Source organism: Etheostoma spectabile, chromosome 13 (genome assembly GCF_008692095.1).
Source record: "Etheostoma spectabile isolate EspeVRDwgs_2016 chromosome 13, UIUC_Espe_1.0, whole genome shotgun sequence".
Taxonomy (NCBI): Eukaryota; Metazoa; Chordata; class Actinopteri; order Perciformes; family Percidae; genus Etheostoma; species Etheostoma spectabile.
In genome coordinates this window covers 11418087-11435339 of record NC_045745.1, presented here as the reverse complement: position 1 = coordinate 11435339, position 17253 = coordinate 11418087, and the positions used below count along the sequence as shown (strand labels likewise).

At 39.8% G+C, this 17253-nt stretch overlaps 1 protein-coding gene and 1 long non-coding RNA gene across 3 annotated transcripts in view; one reads left to right on the top strand and one right to left on the bottom strand.

The window, feature by feature from the left end:
* Positions 1-5671, top strand: part of zbtb16a (zinc finger and BTB domain containing 16a) — a 152096-nt gene extending 146425 nt beyond the window's left edge. For both annotated transcript variants that reach the window (XM_032533187.1, XM_032533188.1), the window contains exon 7: positions 512-5671. In XM_032533187.1, coding sequence (XP_032389078.1) covers positions 512-741 — 230 coding nt within the window. In that variant the 3' untranslated portion in view covers positions 742-5671. The remainder of the gene's footprint in view (positions 1-511) is intronic.
* Positions 1-14684, bottom strand: part of LOC116700213 (uncharacterized) — a 16756-nt gene extending 2072 nt beyond the window's left edge. Inside the window, exons 1-2 of the long non-coding RNA XR_004334599.1 lie at positions 14527-14684; positions 12267-12276 (exon numbers count right to left, since the gene is read on the bottom strand). This is a non-coding gene — a long non-coding RNA (uncharacterized LOC116700213). The remainder of the gene's footprint in view (positions 1-12266; positions 12277-14526) is intronic.
* Positions 14685-17253: the final 2569 nt, after the last annotated feature.

The window sequence follows — 17253 nt, the reverse complement described above, 5'->3', positions numbered from 1 at the left end:
CTCTGCAGGGTAAATCCAGACAGCTAGCTAGACTATTTGTCCACTACAACTAAAACAACCTTTGAAGTTATGCATGTTCCACCAAAAGAAATTTCTTCCCGAGGCTATTTTGCACAGGCAAAACTTGTAAAATGTACAATTATTTTGGTCAAATAATACCATTCATAAGTTGTAGTCTGTTGGCACACACATGCACCCATGGCAACCCTGAAACAACAGAGCCCCCCTACATAACAAATCACAATTTAACCCTTGGAAGATACGGGGATTCTTACATCTCATTAAAATATTGGGAAGGTCTTTGGGTGTGACTAACAAACGCTGCTGTGTTTACCAAAACACCTCACAGACTTATCCAACATTTCCTTGTCTTTCTATTGATATCGGTATCAAATGCATTTAGTGACTGATTAGCAGGCATGTCACGCCTCAACAAGGACATAATGCTGTCACCGAATGGCACTTTGGCTAAGATAATTGTTGTCCTCAACCCCATCCTTATCATCCTTAGGTGAGAAGCCATTCGAGTGCAAGCTGTGCCACCAGCGATCCAGGGACTACTCGGCCATGATCAAGCACCTGCGCACCCACAACGGCGCCTCGCCCTACCAATGCACCATCTGCCTGGATTACTGCCCCAGCCTGTCAGCCATGCAGAAGCACATGAAAAGCCACAAGCCCGAAGACGTCCCCCCAGACTGGCGCATAGAGAAGACCTACCTGTACCTCTGCTATGTCTGAGGCCGCGGTAGTGAATGAGGAGGGGGAGGGTACGGGGGGAGGGCGGCGGCGTGGTTGAGAGGTAAGGGGAATGTAATTGAGGGGATAGGAGGCTGTGGTGGAGCGTTGTCGATTTAGGAATGTCAACGACAAGAGATCCGAAGGCAAGAGGGTTTGGTTTCTCTTTTTACTTTTCATGCAAAGGCGGCGGCAACGGCGACCGACGACTTAAAAGAGTGGTAACGGTGGAACAAAAGTGCTAAGAGGAGGAAGACATGGACAGGGAGAGAGATTCTCCACCATAGTTCGGATTCACCGGGTCATTCACTACATCTGCAACTGTGCTATTGTTTTAGGTCATTTCATGCAGCGCCATAAAGCAAGCGGTGCTGCGAGGAAGTGACTTTTTTGGATGCTGCTGCGAGTGAGAAAGCAGATTCTCAAGGGCTGTCTCAACCTGCACATACTTGCCACCGCCACTTCGGTATTGTTTACATTCGCCCTGATTAGTCATACTAGTTTGGCTCACATGAACAATGTGTGACTATTGCGCATCAGTTTAGGCCCCAACTTCATCATGTCATGTGATTCTTGAGAAACTGCTGTCTTTCAAACGCCAAAATCCTTCCCCACAAACCTGTTTTGGTAGTTATCAACCACCACAAAGTTATCTTGGACATGACTGACATATAATTTCACATTGGCAGCATCATCTTGTCACACAAACTAAAATAAACATACGTAATCCTTTCAATCCCTAATGGAAAATGTATCTGTTTTGCAACATTTCTGCCTGCTTAATGCAGAAATATGGCAGAAATCTGCCAGTATAACCTGTCCGAACATGAGACACTTCAGATCCCAGCGGTAGCAGCGAGGTAGCCCTTGAGAATTCGCAGCGGAGCCGGTAGGCGTACGCAGTAGACGAAACAGATGGAGGAATGGGAGCAGTAAAACACTGCAAACCAAGCACCTGTTTGCTTGTTCTGGGGGGTCTTTCTGGTTCTGCATCCCTGTCAGAGGAGGGCTGGAGGACTCGCCACTGGCCTCCCGCGGTTCTCCCCAGAGGGCCAACTTGTGTCACTTTTTCATCGTATATATTTTATTTTTTATCTTTGCATCGTAGTTTATCATGGCTTTGATTGCACAGGTAAAACAAATTACGACAACAGTCTCTGTTTGATGTCTGCAAGTGATATATTTTTTTTCATTAAATCGTAACTGGCTATTACAATATACCACATTAAACCCAGCATATCCACCTACTCAGCAATAGATAACTGGACGGCTTTTATCCATGTACATTTAACCCGACGACGATCATTATCTCACACTAATGATGAACTACACAAACTGACACATACACAGTAACACTTTGTAACGCCACAACAGATCTGTCCATTCACCACAGGGATGGAAAACAAAATGGGGGGGGGGGGAGGCTGCTTCGCGTGGGAGTCGTGGGACTTCGACTGCTCGTTGTGAATGTTGAAGAAGTGAAGTTGAAGACTGTTATATGGCATCAAAACATGAATGTTAGCGACAGTGAGCCAGGTTCGCACTAGGCTGTTGTCAGAAAACAGCAGGGTAATGCTGCCTTTCATTGGAGGTCAGAAACCTATAAGTCCCACCTTGTTATTACTCAAAATGCTTTCTACTGGTTGTGATTTTCTCCATCCAACATCAAATGCTGTTCCCCGCCCGATAGCTCCCACAAAGTGGCAATTTTACAATTTGAAATAAATATGCATATCATTCTGATAGACTGGACAAAATGGGCAAAACAGATCGCATATCGGGGCCATAGGGGTACGTGAACCTCACTTTCCAACTTTAATATACAGCTGAATTACTAACTGGGCAAAGCCGAAGAGGGACCCTTGGCTCCCAGGGGCCCCAGATTCGCTGTGTATCGGTAGATTTTTGTTTGATAGTATGTACCACTGGCGAAGAAGGACCTAAAGTGCAGCATTATTTAGGGGATCCTGTCCTGTATGGATATTACGGATGAAATGGTGTTTTAATGGTGCGCGTTCCCAAATATATTTGAGCTAATTTAAATTATCACTGGGGCTTTGTTGAAAGTCACATGTAGCATTTATAGGCTACTACATGTTGGAAGAAACTCCCCAAAAAATATCTGCTACAGCCCAAACTGAAAGGCAGATTTTGTCGAAATGGAGGAGGGCATTCCCGACTTTCTGACGTCACTGAAATGCAGCATTAGACCCGTATGATTGACGCAGCCACAGGTATTATGGTTGAACGGAAGGCTTTAATGAGCATCACTGCACGTCACAGCATTACGGGGGGGGGCAGCAATCACATATCCACATGGCCGATGAAAAAAGCGGGAAATCACAGATAGGACGAGACACTGCCAAGCAGCTTTTTTGGGGCAAACAGTAAGACAACAGAATAAATCGGCTCTTTCTCTGTGTTTTTTGTCCCTGCGCTTCGTCTCTCTCTCTCTTGTCTCCTGTTGTTGTTGTTGTTGTTGTTGTTGTTGTTGTTGTCGTCGTCGTTGTTGATGTCGTTGCTGTTGTTGTTGTTGTTACTATTGAACTTGAGTTTGATCTCAACACTTCGTACTTGAATTACCTCGTTTTGTGACCTCATGTTGCTTGTGTATTTTAATTTTCCTTTTGTTTCATTTGTACACTTTTTTTGTGTTCACAAGTCTGTCGGAAAAAAAGATGCATTGCACGACACGATGAAGCAGTGTATACGCAGAAAAATTAAGTGCCACGGTGAAGAGATTTTTATTTTTGTTTTTCTAATGTCGTGTATTTCTTTGTGCATTACGTGTTACCAAACTTGGTATTATTAACCCCGCTTGTTAAAGAAGCCGGAAGGTTTGGTCATTTGTTATAAAAGCTACCTCTAAGTTGTTTTCATTAGTTGTTTTATTCTTCTTTTTTTTTGGCAAAAGCACATTTTTTTGTGTTTTGCATTATTTCATCATTGCTACTTCATCTCATGCTTCTTTTTTGTTTTCAAAAGTGGATTTATGATTGTCTGTGTTTTGTTTTTTTGGTTGTTTTTTTTTAGCAAAATGTGTATAAAAGCGTAAGAGATAACAAAAGTCGAGGTTGACAGGATTAGGAAAGTCATTCAAATGGATGTTCATTCTTCTCTTAAAGTCTCCTCCTGCACCTCCAACCACAGAAGAGCAGAGAGAACGAAACGAGAAAAAAAAAAAAGCAATTTTGAAGCCTTAAGTGATGAGTAGGGATGCAGCAGATAAGAGGAAGTACTATTGCTTTTTAAGAGGGTTTAAAAATAAGAATTAAAACTTGAAAATATGTGAATAGAAGTGTAGTTTTGTAATGTGAAAAAAAAGAAAAGAAGGTTCATCAAGAATGCTGAACCGCCCAGGACAGGTCATATTTGCAGTGATGCAGAGTGCGTTGGACAATTGGAACTGCAAGCGGTAATCAAAAAAGAAAAACAAGATGGTTAAAAATAGAGATTCTCTCAGCTGACAAGCTCCCTTGAGAAATGAGTGTATTCCTGAACAAGAGCCAACAGAGGCAATTTGATATATAAAAATTGTGATATTTTTGTATTCAGTGTCAGTCCTTTTTTCCATTTGTGGAGGGTTACAGCAGGGCACAAATTTTTGTATTTCTTATTTTTTTTTTTTTTTCTTTCTTAATTTTTTCTCTTCTTAAATTTTTTTTTTTACCTGTTTTTTTTTCTCTCTGGGTGTGAATCATTTTTGCCTTGCTCCTCTTTGATATTGTTGGACAAAAAAATCGTGTGTGAACATATTGTAATAATAAGTGTTGCTTTCTGGATGTCAATTGCATTGTAGGTGAAGGACTAAATCTATCCGCCACAGTGTATGTGACAAAGTAAAAAAAAAATAAAAAAAAAAATATGGTTGATAAAATACGGGACGGCAGGGTGGCGCTGCCAATTATAACTTGTCATTCACAATTTTTCAATCAAACTTGACTGTCAACATGTCTCTGGTTTCGTTTTTGTATTTGAAGAAGAAAAAAAAAAAGAGAAGAAGGGATGGCATGTCCCGTGGTGTCTTGCCATTTTATTCTCAAACACTGTGAGCTGAGGGTCTTTTTCACCCTCATATAATATCCACCCACTATAATATACCCAGTCACGGCTCAGTCTGAACCACCACAATGCAAGACCTGATCAGTCACATTATTCCCGCCATCGTCCTCTGAATGTTTTCTACTTTTTCGTGCGGGTGAAAGAGTGCGTAATTATGTGTGTGCGTGCGTATGTGTGTGTGTATTAGTGGAAAAATGCACTAAACGGATCAGATACAAAATAAAATGATACCCTATGCCACTTTTTTTCTCTATGTTGGAAAAAATATATATATAAATATACATTGGCATAGTTCTTCCCTCAGTGTTCCTCGGATGTTTCTGTACTATCTTTGTGCCTAAAAATGGAACTTGTTCAACAAAAATATTCATCTATATCTGCTTAGTTTTCCGTATTTTCAGAAGAAAATAAAAATGTGTCTGCAGCACCCTAGGGATGTCATGACGCTCAAAAATGACCTGATTTTTTTAAAATTTTGATTATTATTTTTTAATCCTGAATAGAGCAGGGTGTGTTTTTCAAGGACTGCAATTAAACCCCATTAATGCTATTGAGATAGCAACTGGGATTCTGCATTCACTTCTTTTCTTAGGCCGTACGCTGTGATTGGCACCCAAAAGCATTTATTAAGCAAAGCATAGGGAAAATGTACTGGAATCCAGACAGGACAGGCTGCCGAGACTTGCAAAGACTGTGGGGGACAGAATCTGTTCCAGGAAATTGTTTTTCTGTGAGAAAATTAAGCCCCAAGTCCTGTTCTCCACTCAGATTGTCTACTCTAGATATTTGTTTTCCTCGCTTCTTTTTTTTTTTTTTTTGTCAGCAACAGGTTTGCTGATGAGAACTTTATATTGCTCTTGAAGAATAAAAACTAAAAGCAAGAAAAACCTCCGTTTGGGTAGGTTGGCACTAGGGAACCCCCCCACCCACCCCCCTCCCCTTCTGCTTTTGCTTCATTTTTTTTTATAGTACTTTTTTTTTTTTTTTCTTTTCTACAAAATGCATTTAGAAGGGGTTGTTTCAAACTTGTCAGAGAGGACTCATGGCATCCCTGGAGCTGGCACTCTGTGTTTCGGTGTGGTGTTTCTAGAACAAAGTAGCCATTTCATGCAGTGTTGCAATGCATGTGCCATCGAGGTCTAGACTTAAAAACTGTTTTGAGTAACAAAGCACCAAGACATTGTATTTTTTTATATTAGCACTGAGGACCAATCGCCCTGTCGGACCAAGCATAACGAAGCTTTTTATGTAACAAAGCTTTTCTCTCTCTGTCTTTCCCTGGCTTGTCTGTGCTACTTTCTCTCCTCCATTGTCGTGACAGCACAAGTGCCAGTCAAGTTGCTCTGTATTAAGAAAATAGTGTTTTTATTATGATTTAAATTGTTATAGTTTTTGTCTACCTCAGCACCTAATCTTAGCCTAATCTTAGAAGGTGCCCAATTTATTATTTTTTATTTTCTTTATTTTGTTTTATTGTTGTCGGTTGTGTAATTTTTTTTTTTGTCTTTTTTTTTTTTAATTTGCATTAGAGCTTTGCAAAGGTCCTTTGTCTTTTCCAGCGACAACGTGCTATTTTCTTTCCGTGGCGGTACGTTTCCTGTTGATCTGTGCCACCAATCTATAGCCACCATCTGTTGATATAGAGGTTGTTCTTTTTTTTTTGTTTCTTTCCATGTAGAATCAGACACCTCTCTTTGTAACATTTCAGTGTTCTCTGATGGAGTGTGATTATAAAAAAAAATAAAAAGGAAAAATAAAAGAATTAATGCTGCAGGTTCTCTTCTCCATGTTGTCACTAAAGTCAATGTTGTGCCTTTGATAGTGAAAATATAAAGAATATTTCTTTTTTTTTTTTCTTTTTTTACATCCTACTAACGGTAGATTGTTGTTTGTAGTGGATTTTTTTTTTCTGTATTTTTATTTATGAGTCTCATAATAAAAATCAAATCATGATGTTCAGTTGTATACTTTCAATCTGCGGTTAGAAAAAAAATAAATAAAAGAAATGGACTTCACCTTGTCTGTCTTAGCCCTCTTTCTGGCTCACTGTTTATATATTTTAAAGAACAGAAGGTGACAGTAGGGTCTAACACTAAATAAGACTGTGGCTGTGTTTGACCAGCTCTTACACTTTTTTAGTACTTTTTTAAGCATGCTTTACAGTGGTATTTGTGTGATGAATTACAATGTCTTAAATATTTCAGTCCAGAGAATCATCAAAAAGAAAACTGCTTCATTGGCATCAAATTATTATATTACTGTAGTTTCTATATAAAAACAATCCCTCATACAACCATGTCTTAATGCTGTTTGGGCTCTGCTTTAACAATCTAATCGTTTGAATCAATCGTTGAATTTCCACTTTTGCTAGTTGGACGGCGGAAAAAAGGTCCATGTGCCGGGCGCATGGTTCAAAAGGTTTGCACGCAGTGTCTTTGTCACGGCAAAGTGAATAGTAGGATCCAAATGCAGAGATAGCCAGGCAGAAGTGATCGGCTTGAGGATTTATTCACCAATAATTCATATACAAACAAAATGAGTCCTGGATAAAGCAGGCAAAACTCTACCAGGATGTAGTCTAAGAAAAAAACAGGAATCCCAGGAACCAGGAACACTGAGACAAAAGAGACAAACACAAACTCTCACGGAATACCATAGAGAAACAATGATCTGACAAAAGACAAAGAAAACAGAGACGGAATACACGAGGAAACGAGGAAAGGAGACAGGTGACACTTGGCTCGGGAACAGGTGAAACGCATCAAGGTGGGGCAGACGATCCCGAACGCGGGAAAACACGAGACAGGAAGTAAAACAAGACATGACAAGGGAAAAAACACCACAAAATAAAACAGGAAACTGAAACACATACACAACCATAACAGTCTTCATTAATTCATAGGTGTGTTTCGGGCGTAACATGCAATAAACCAATCAGGGTGTCATCTCCCATTCCCTTTAAAAGCGCATTGCTATCATGATGGCGGATTTGCACCGTCATATTTTTATGTGTAATCTCTGGCACGTGTGCTGCTGCGCTTCCCTGTGTGTGTGTGTGTGTGTGTGTGTGTGTGTGTGTGTGTGTGTGACAAGCATAGTGTGCGCACGCTGTGCACGAGCTCAGGCGCATTTTACTAATTCGCTGTTAAAATAACAATGAAATGCTGCGCTTTTGACTTTAGACCAGGCTTTTGTTGGTCAATGGTGAGATCACTTCGCGCTGCTTCAAGATAGCAATACGATAAGATATGCACCTGAACACACCTCCCTGTATGACCAGCACACCCACGGGCGCACAGATTGGCGCAGGTGCATTTGCTGTTTAAATGATGTTGACACTGGACGGTCTTAAAATAGCAAAGACACTTGCACCGGGCTTTGCACCATGCTGTGCAAGGTAGGGTCCTTTGTGTATTCGTTATAGAAAAGAAGAAGACTGACGAGACATTCCTTTGCACTTTCATATTATGCATACAGTACGGCAACCTTTAACTTGCATTATAACACAAGAAAAATGAAAAATCATATTTGTGTCAGAAAATGTTGACTCGCTGCTGTTTGGCTGAAGTCTACTGAGCACACTCATGCTCCCAGGAGCAAGATTTCTTTAGATTGCAATGACCCCATAACGTTCCTTTGAGCACCATTCACGGTCAACTTTAATGATTTCATGTGAGCTTGAAGGTTTTTGGTAGCCTATGTGTTATTATTTTACAGCAGTACAGTACAAGCCCAATAATAAAGAGGTAAAAGTCAGATCTTGAATCAAACTGTGAATTTACTGTATTGTCTTCTTTAGGGCTTGCAGTTTCAGATTTACAGTATGCATAGAATAAGAGCTGTGGAACACATAGGGATTTGATGAATGAATGTGTTGCCGTACTTTGTCAGTAGGGCTGGGTATTGTTTTGTTACTTTTTTCGATACCAATTTTATAAAACAAAAAGAAATTACATTAAAAAATTAAGTAAAGTGTCTTGTGATAACTCTTGTTATGAATTGATACTATAAATCAAATTGAATTGAATTGAATTGAATTAATGGGAAAAGCAAAATTTTGAGAAAAAAACGACTCAAATTCGCAAATAAGTTTTTACACTTGCTTGTTTTTCCCTTTTTTCCAAAAAGGGTTAATGCGCCAAATGGGAGATGGAAACAGCTTTGCCGAATAAAATGTGACGTAGCGAACATGTGACTCACATTTTTCCGCCGTTGCCGTGGCGTAGCTCGGGCTGCGTGCATTATAACAATGGCATTTAGTTGTCTTCAGAGAGCATGCAACATGGCCAATACTCTGAAATGCCAGAACAATTCCAACATGCCCCATCGCAACACATTCCTGAACAGGCCTACCTCTCTCCATTTGGCAAAAGAACTTAGCTTCGAAACTCTTTGATTTCATACAGCCGGTTTGTAATCTGCAACCATGTGTAACGTCAAATTGTGATGAAACTATTCTCTGCGTAGTCTAGTTTATTCCATCTCATCAGTTGATGGAAACGCTTCTAATTCGCAATTTTGTTTTTCGCAACGTTTTGAAAAGTTTTTTCACAGTCTGGACCCTATTTTTCCATGTTTTTGGGGTCTAAATGACTGATACACCCTTTGAAATTGGTCCAGTATTAACCCTTGTGTTGTCTTCCCATCGACCTGCAACTTTTTCTGGATTGAAATTTCAACATTTTGTATTCTTTTTCTACACTTTTCTTGACGTTTTTGTCAATTTTATTCGAATTTTTTTTCACTTTATTGACATTTTTTTAAATTATGTTTTAGTCAATTAACAATTTACAATTAAAAAATGTTCTCTTGCTTTTCCGAATATTTCTGATTTTTTTTTTCGTAATTCTTTCCAATTTTGTTTGGTCACTTTTTCAGCATTTAAAAAAAATATGTTTTTGTTGATTTTTTTTCCTGTTTTTGTAGTTTTTTTTTTTTTACATTTGTCACTTTTTCAACGCTCTTTTGTCATAGTTCTAATATAGAAAGTTTTTGTAAACGGGTCAAATTGACCCTAGGACAGCAGGAGGGTGAGATCCATGCAGTTGGCAGCGGTGAAATAAGCTACCACAGAAGTGAATAGGGCAGTGTTGCCTGTTTTTACCATCACAAAAGTGCTCGTTTTACCATCAACAGGCTTATCAATATTTTAAGTGTCTGACAACATTATGGAAATGATTTCTAAGGAGGACTACCAGTAACTCTCTTTGAGAGTTGTCTGTTCACCCAGAAACAACTCTGAAGTTGCTAGCGCTAAACCCACTAGACTCCATTTAAAAAAGCAAAACTTGTAGCGTGTATATAGTACACTGGGTTTATTTCAACCAAAACTAGAGTTGTGATGGTTGGAAAAGGAAACTATTAGAACTGTTGGGTCCTTGTAAATTCTGGAGTGTGGTCTATCTGTAAAGTGTCTTGAGATAACTCTTGTTATGAATTGATACTATAAATAAAATTGAATTGAATTGAATTGAATTGAAAAGTGGAAAGACGATCCAAAACCGCTTTTCATAGTTTTCTTTTGTTTCTGTTGACTTTGACTGAAGTGACAATTACATGTAAACATGGCCACTGACCCTGATGAGATTTACCCCTTGGGTAAAATAGGAAATTGGGTATTGAATGAGATATTTTTCATTTCTTCATACTTTAAAGGTAAGTCGGTTGGTGCCTAAAAAGTCTTGAATTTGGTACCCAGCCGTTTTTGACCAGATTATCTTTGAATCTGATGCTAAACGAGGAGTGTTCCTACAGCTTCTGCCCTTCTGATAGGTATTCAACGCAAACACCTGCAGGCCGCTTACTGTCTGCTGCTATTCAGCACGTCAGCCAGGCCAAATGGAACACGCTTAACTGTTTTACTGACCAGTGATGTCCAAGAACGGCAGAGCAAAAACCCCTCAGTTTAGCTCAAACTCAATTCCATTTACATCCTTTGTGAAATGGCAGTGACAGACAGCAGAGAGGGAAGTGGGAATTTGTTTTTTGGGAATTTGAATAAACTGACAAGACACTTTCTACTGACTGGCTGTTTCGAATAAAACATGTCAGTATTCACAACATGTGTTGAATCATTTCTCCTCACAGAATGACACAATGAAAATGTTTATTATTATAATGATGACAATTATTATTTTATTGTACATACAGCACCTCCATAAAGTGACAGCCAGCTGATTTGCTGATGAATCTTCCTGCTGTTAAACCTTATGTGTACTGCACATGTATGTGACTTTGGGTCCTTGAAAAGCTCTATAAGCTATACAAATCAAATGTAATATTATTATTATTATTATTACTGTACTAATCTAGTTTAGTAAGATTCTGCTTGTGGGTGGTTTTATGCATAGAAAGAGCAAAATATCCTAATGACAAATTGATACATTAAACCACAAGCTCAAGTTTACAGGCGTTCATTTGAATTATCCTTCTGTACCCATTTCCAACAACAGCACCCGACCGAATGGCACCGCTCACCGTCCACAGCCTGTTGTGTGTTCACTGTCGAAGCGCGTTCAGCTGTGTGGCGTCGCACTCACCACCTGGCTGTGATGTGCTAATGGTTACTACCGCAGCACTTCAAGCCTGGCTGCCTTTTGTCTGTTCTGCCTCTTGTGTGTGCCATAGAGGTCACAAATGCTATCATTAGATTTGCAGGGCCTGTGTATGTGTGCACCTCTATTGTCACACGTGCATCAGTGTCATTACAGAGGAAGCGGGCCGAGACACAGAACGTTCAGCTTTTGCTTGGTGACGGATTGACCTGAACCATGTTCACATGAGTCTTTTTGTGGCAGGTTGCCGCTCGCCGCTCTCCGCCCATGTTGTGATTTCCTATCTTTAGCAGTTGATCAAACATATTTTGTATCTTTGCTCAATCTTACGTCTGACCAGCAAACATTTTGACACATAGGTAGTGAACTACGTCCGGTCTGGTTTCAGTGTGTAAATACATGTAAATACAGCACCGAAGGCAAAGTTAAACAAACAGATCAACATTTAGGGAGAGACTTATCACTGTCTTTCCAGTAGGAAGATGAGAATCTCGTTATCAAGCTAATGTTTTTGTGTTGAGTATGAAGCTGGACTACCTTAGGACTGGAAGCAGGGAGGTAAAAGTTTGCAGCTATTGAAAGGAAAAAATATGAAATCCATAATCAGTTATTAATTAAATACAATTAGTATGAACATTTTGTGATTTTTCAATGACTACAGTATGTTAACATGCACACTAATATTCCACTATTACTCCAAATATTGCAATATTCCGAATTTGATAGAGGTCATGGAAACAGCATTTTCCATTTGGACATATTTCAAATTTGGCCTCATTCCGAATGAAGCATTTTCCGATTGAGACGTAGAATAGGCCAATATTATAGGAGAATGCTTCAGATGTGTTAACAGTAAATTCAGAATACATGTATGTGTCTCAATTGGGGTGTTTACCGCAGTTTGCGACACACGGCGTCTTGCCTGTTTTCAGTCTGGTTTGTGTGGTGTGCAGCACATGGAAGACGTTAGCCTTCAGGGCTTTCTGCTAGGAAGCCCTACAAATGTTGTTAGGTCAGGAAAAGATCATAGTTTGGGTTAGAATAGACCCTTTCAGGCAGAAAGCCCTGAAGGCTAACTTCTTCCACGTGGCGTACGCAAACCCACTAGCAGACCCTTTGGAAGGCTGCGGCAGAGATGCATGGCCAAAAAAAAGCTGACATTTCTGGTCGAAAGGAGAAAAATAACTTCTTCTCAACATTATAAATGTCTTGGATATCAACAGGGTTTCGGATATGCGTGAACATTACACACCAACCATTTAAAAAAGATGGTTGGTGGAATGAAAGACGGAGGTTGTGTTCGTACGGTTGCGGCCACCGGTGGAATACTCTTATTTTGTAAACTGCATGTAAACAGGAATATTAATTTTCATTAGCCAGGTAAACAGCTAAGTAGGAATATGTTTGTTTGAAAATGAGGGCAAGAATTAAAATATTTTGTGCATGTCAACAAAGTCAATGTGGGTGGCAATACATTTCTTTCAAATCTTATTTGCTTTTGCGAATTAGTACACAAACCGTTTTATGAAACAGCGTTGGATTAATATAATATCGTGAGATTGCCATGCTTTTGGTATAAATAGTCCAAGAAGATGGTTCACAAAGATTATCTGTGTCCTGACCTTTCCTCTACTGCCATCATCAGGCCAAAATATCCACGTGCTCCCCAGAGGATGGACCCTTTCCAAACACAAAGGCATAATTTTTTACTTTGTAATAGGCTGTTTTTAGAGCTGGGAAAATATTTTTTTCCCTGCTAAATCCTCTCAATTTGGTTATTTTTGTTGTCCGTTCTGTAGCACAAACCATAGGACAAACTTTAAAATGTTGATAAGGTTTGACGTGCATATACACCATTGTAGCAAAATGGGAGAAAAAAAATTCTTCACTTTAACCATCTTTTAATTGCCACAAGCAGCAATTAAATGCACTGATAATGAGGTGTTTTCACTCCAGTGCAAAACAATTCCTGCTTAATTCACCATTTGCACACAACAAACAATATACTGCACGTGCTTTGGAAGTAATGTTACAAATATTTGATTAGCGGCTAATGTGGTGAAACATGCCAAATCCAAATCAAAGTAATACATTTTCATTGTCATCTGGTTGCTGCCACGTTGTTCCCAATAAAGCTCGACAAGAAAAGTCCAACAAATACAAATCCCATCAAAAGTGTCCCAATAATGCTACTATATTTGCTCATTTCCTCTCTCTGGCACACAGGATCAGATCTTGACTTCAGTGTATTGGAAACTAATGAGGTGGCTCTCCACTTTCCCTCTCCACTTATGCACTCACTAGAGTATTTCACCCAAAACGCATGGCAGATCTGTGGAGTTTTATTCTGTACTTTTTTTTAGATTTTGGCAGAAAAGAAAAACAGGAAATGAGGAGAAAAAACTCTCATTGTGAAGGGTTTTGTTAGACCTGTTGCTGTTGTGTGACTTTGATCTAATTTTGGGGTATTAGGAAGGAAGGGGCAGGGGTTGGTGAATGGTTTGTCAGGATCGTAATACGAACAGTGAAGGGCCTTTGTGTAGCAGCGGGAGGTTTCAGCACTGATCTTTGACCCACATTTCTAAAGGCTGAATTGTTGAAGTTGCCAGTCTTCACTATCAAAGTGATTGTTCTAAAGCTCTTTGTTTTTATATGCTTCAAAATGAAGGTTTGAATGAAACTCTATTAAAAGTGTTGGAAACCAGACCCCATGACATGTGGCACTCAAATGTGAGGTCTGGTCAGGGTGTTGGTCGAGCATGACAATGTGTTTGCCTTGACATCAGACGCACCGATTCTCCAGCATATTTTTATTGAGTAGTTTGGCTCATGTAGAGACAGCAAGGAATCAGTTGAACAATTATAAAACCAAAGATGTGTAATGTCAATATCCACTTGATATGATATTCAATAACTAAGTGAAAAAACATAGCAACATGAATAACAACTAAATAAACCGAGGAGAAAAACTCCCTGTGTATCTTCACTCACATTGTTTCACGTGAAGGATATGTTGCATTGTAAACGTGTACAATGTGGATTGTCTTCCAATTTTGAACTGAAAAGTAAAAATGATGAGGAGTTGTTGCCATGCTATCACCCAGGAGGAATGTGGACAAAGTCCTAAGTCACTGTTCATGAATACAATCTGACTGCACTACGGATTTCCAACGAGACGGAGCATGCTAGCTGTAGTCCTTTGAGAGGAGCATTCACACACAGTTGTCTTCCATTGTAAATGCAGGCAGAGGCTGAATGAACTGGCTGTTACCAACCCGACTGGCTCAGAGTAATACAGGAGACATCTCACACAGGTCACACAGGCAACGTAAAGAAGTTCCACACATTGTAAGTAACGCGATACACATATGATTGTATACTACTACAGATTATGTTTATTAAAGGAAGTTGCCGACTAGAAATTGCTAGCACCAACTAACTTCAAAGGTAGCTAGAGAGGTTTGTTGTGACTTTTCCTGAAACGTTACATATTGTATGATGAACATTCAAAATGAACATTCTGTGTAACAAGTTAAAGAAATGTAAGCCAGGCAGCATGTTGTTGAAGCTGATGTTTGAAATGTTGGTGTCAGAAGAAGCTTTTTTGAAGAAAAGCGTTTTGGTAGAAAGTAAATGAAAAAATAATACCGCATATAATAATTAATGTATAAAGAGTGTAGTTTGCATGTTCTAGTTTTTCATCTGGTCTGTCATTCTTTTTGTTTTATGCTGTTTGTGTTACTGCAAAATTGTTTTTACTGCAATAGAAGACCCTCCTAAGGCCATTTTTGCAATAGGTGCAATAGCTTGCAATAACTGTTCTTTTATTATTCTAACTTAACTCACTCTCCACACACAGCATTGTTGGGCAGTTTTGGATAGTACAGATATAAACCTGATTTTACTCTAACTATATAACTGATGACATGACAGGCCTTCTGGAACAACCTCAAACTTTGCTAAAAGAAAAAAATGTCATGTACTGTATAACATTCACTCTGCAGATGTTTTTTTTGCATTTAAGGGACCTAATTCCAGTTTAAAATGTAATCCTATAAAGTAGGGGTGGGGAAAAACTTAATTCAAGATGCATCGCGATTCTCTCTAGAACAATTCAATGTTCGATTCTGATAAGTTATTAATAGATTATTTAAAAAAATAAAAATAAAGTTACTGTCTCCAGACTACTGGGAAGCTCCTGGTGGTCCCTTAATGTAAAAGCTGAGCAAACTAAATTCACTAATGAATAGGGTCGGGGGGGAAAATCGATCCTTAGATGCATCCCGATTCTCTCTAGAACGATTCGATTTAAAAAGAAAAAATAATGATTGCGTCTCCAGACAACTCAGAAAACAGAGTGACTGAAAGAGGATGGGATAACGGACAACAACTTTAGGCCAGAGTGCAGAGAAAAACACAAAAATTGCCAAATTTTGTATTTTGTTTTTGTATTTATTCACATGATGTAATAAGACGTGCATATAATAATTCGACAAAACACATGAAGGCTGTTGATCTACTTTATCACATTTCATCTGACCGCCTCATGTTTCATGTTCTAAGAACAGATTCTCCACCTTTAAACATGACTGAGCCTCTGACATGGAAGATCACTGTGAGAGGAGGCGACTTTCACACGCATGTTAAAGGCTTAAGTCTGGAATGTCTGCACAATAAAAACCTCAAGAAACAAAACATTTCATTAAAACTTTGTGTGTAACAAATAGTGGACATATCAAAATCTTACAAACTCAGATTTATATGTGCATTTTTTTAAATCACGCATGGAAATGTACATAAAAAGGGTTGCACTGAGATGCTTTGATGATCGGTTTAGAATCAAATCATTGGCCTCTGAATCGAATCGTGAGGTGGCCAAAGGTCCCCACCCCTACTATAAGGGGGCTAGGACTCTAAAGGAAGACATCTCACATTTCAGATTTTTACACCAGGGCTGTAGTCTTGGTTAGGGTTAGGGTTAGGGGGTTAGGGTTAGGGTTAGGGGTTAGGTGTTAGGGTTAGGGTTGGAGTTAGGGCTAGGGTTGGGTTAGGGTTAGGGTTGGAGTTAAGGCTAGGGTTGGGTTAGGGTTAGGGTTAGGGGGTTAGGGGTTAGGGTTAGGGTTAGGGTTAGGGTAGGGTTAGGGTTAGGGGTTAGGGGTTAGGGTTAGGGTTTAGGGGGGTTAGGTGTTAGGGTTAGGGTTAGGGTTGGAGTTAGGGTTAGGGGTTAGGGTTAGGGGTTGTTAGGGTTAGGGTTAGGGTTAGGGTTAGGGGGTTAGGGTTAGGGTTGGTGGGTTAGGGTTAGGGTTTGGGTTAGGGTTAGGTTAGGGTTAGGGGTTAGGGTTAGGGTTAGGGGTTAGGGTTAGGGGTTAGGGTTTGGGTTAGGGTAGGGGGTTAGGGTTGGGGGTTAGGGTTAGGGGTTAGGGTTAGGGTTAGGGGTTAGGTTGGGTTAGGGTTAGGGTTAGGGTTAGGGGGTTGGGGTAGGGGGTTAGGGTTAGGGTTAGGTTAGGGTTAGGGGGTTAGGGTTAGGTTAGGGTTAGGGTTAGGGGTAGGGTGAGTTAGGGGGTTAGGGTTAGGGGTTAGGGTTAGGGGTTAGGGTTGGAGGTTAGGTTAGGGGGTAGGTAGGGTTAGGTTTAGGGTTAGGGGGTTAGGGTTAGGGGTTAGGGGTTAGGGTTAGGGTTAGGTTTAGGGTTAGGGGTTAGGGTTAGGGGTTAGGTTTAGGGTTAGGGTTAGGGTTACCGAGACCGTTTTTCTATGGTCTCGGACTTGCTAGTATTTGGACTCGGACTTGTCTCGGTCTCGGCCACTGGTCTTACCCAAAATGGCTTTGGGTCTTGACTGAGTCCACGTGTCTTTATTATGTTGATAATAATATTGGAGGGAAAGTGAAACCCAAAATGAT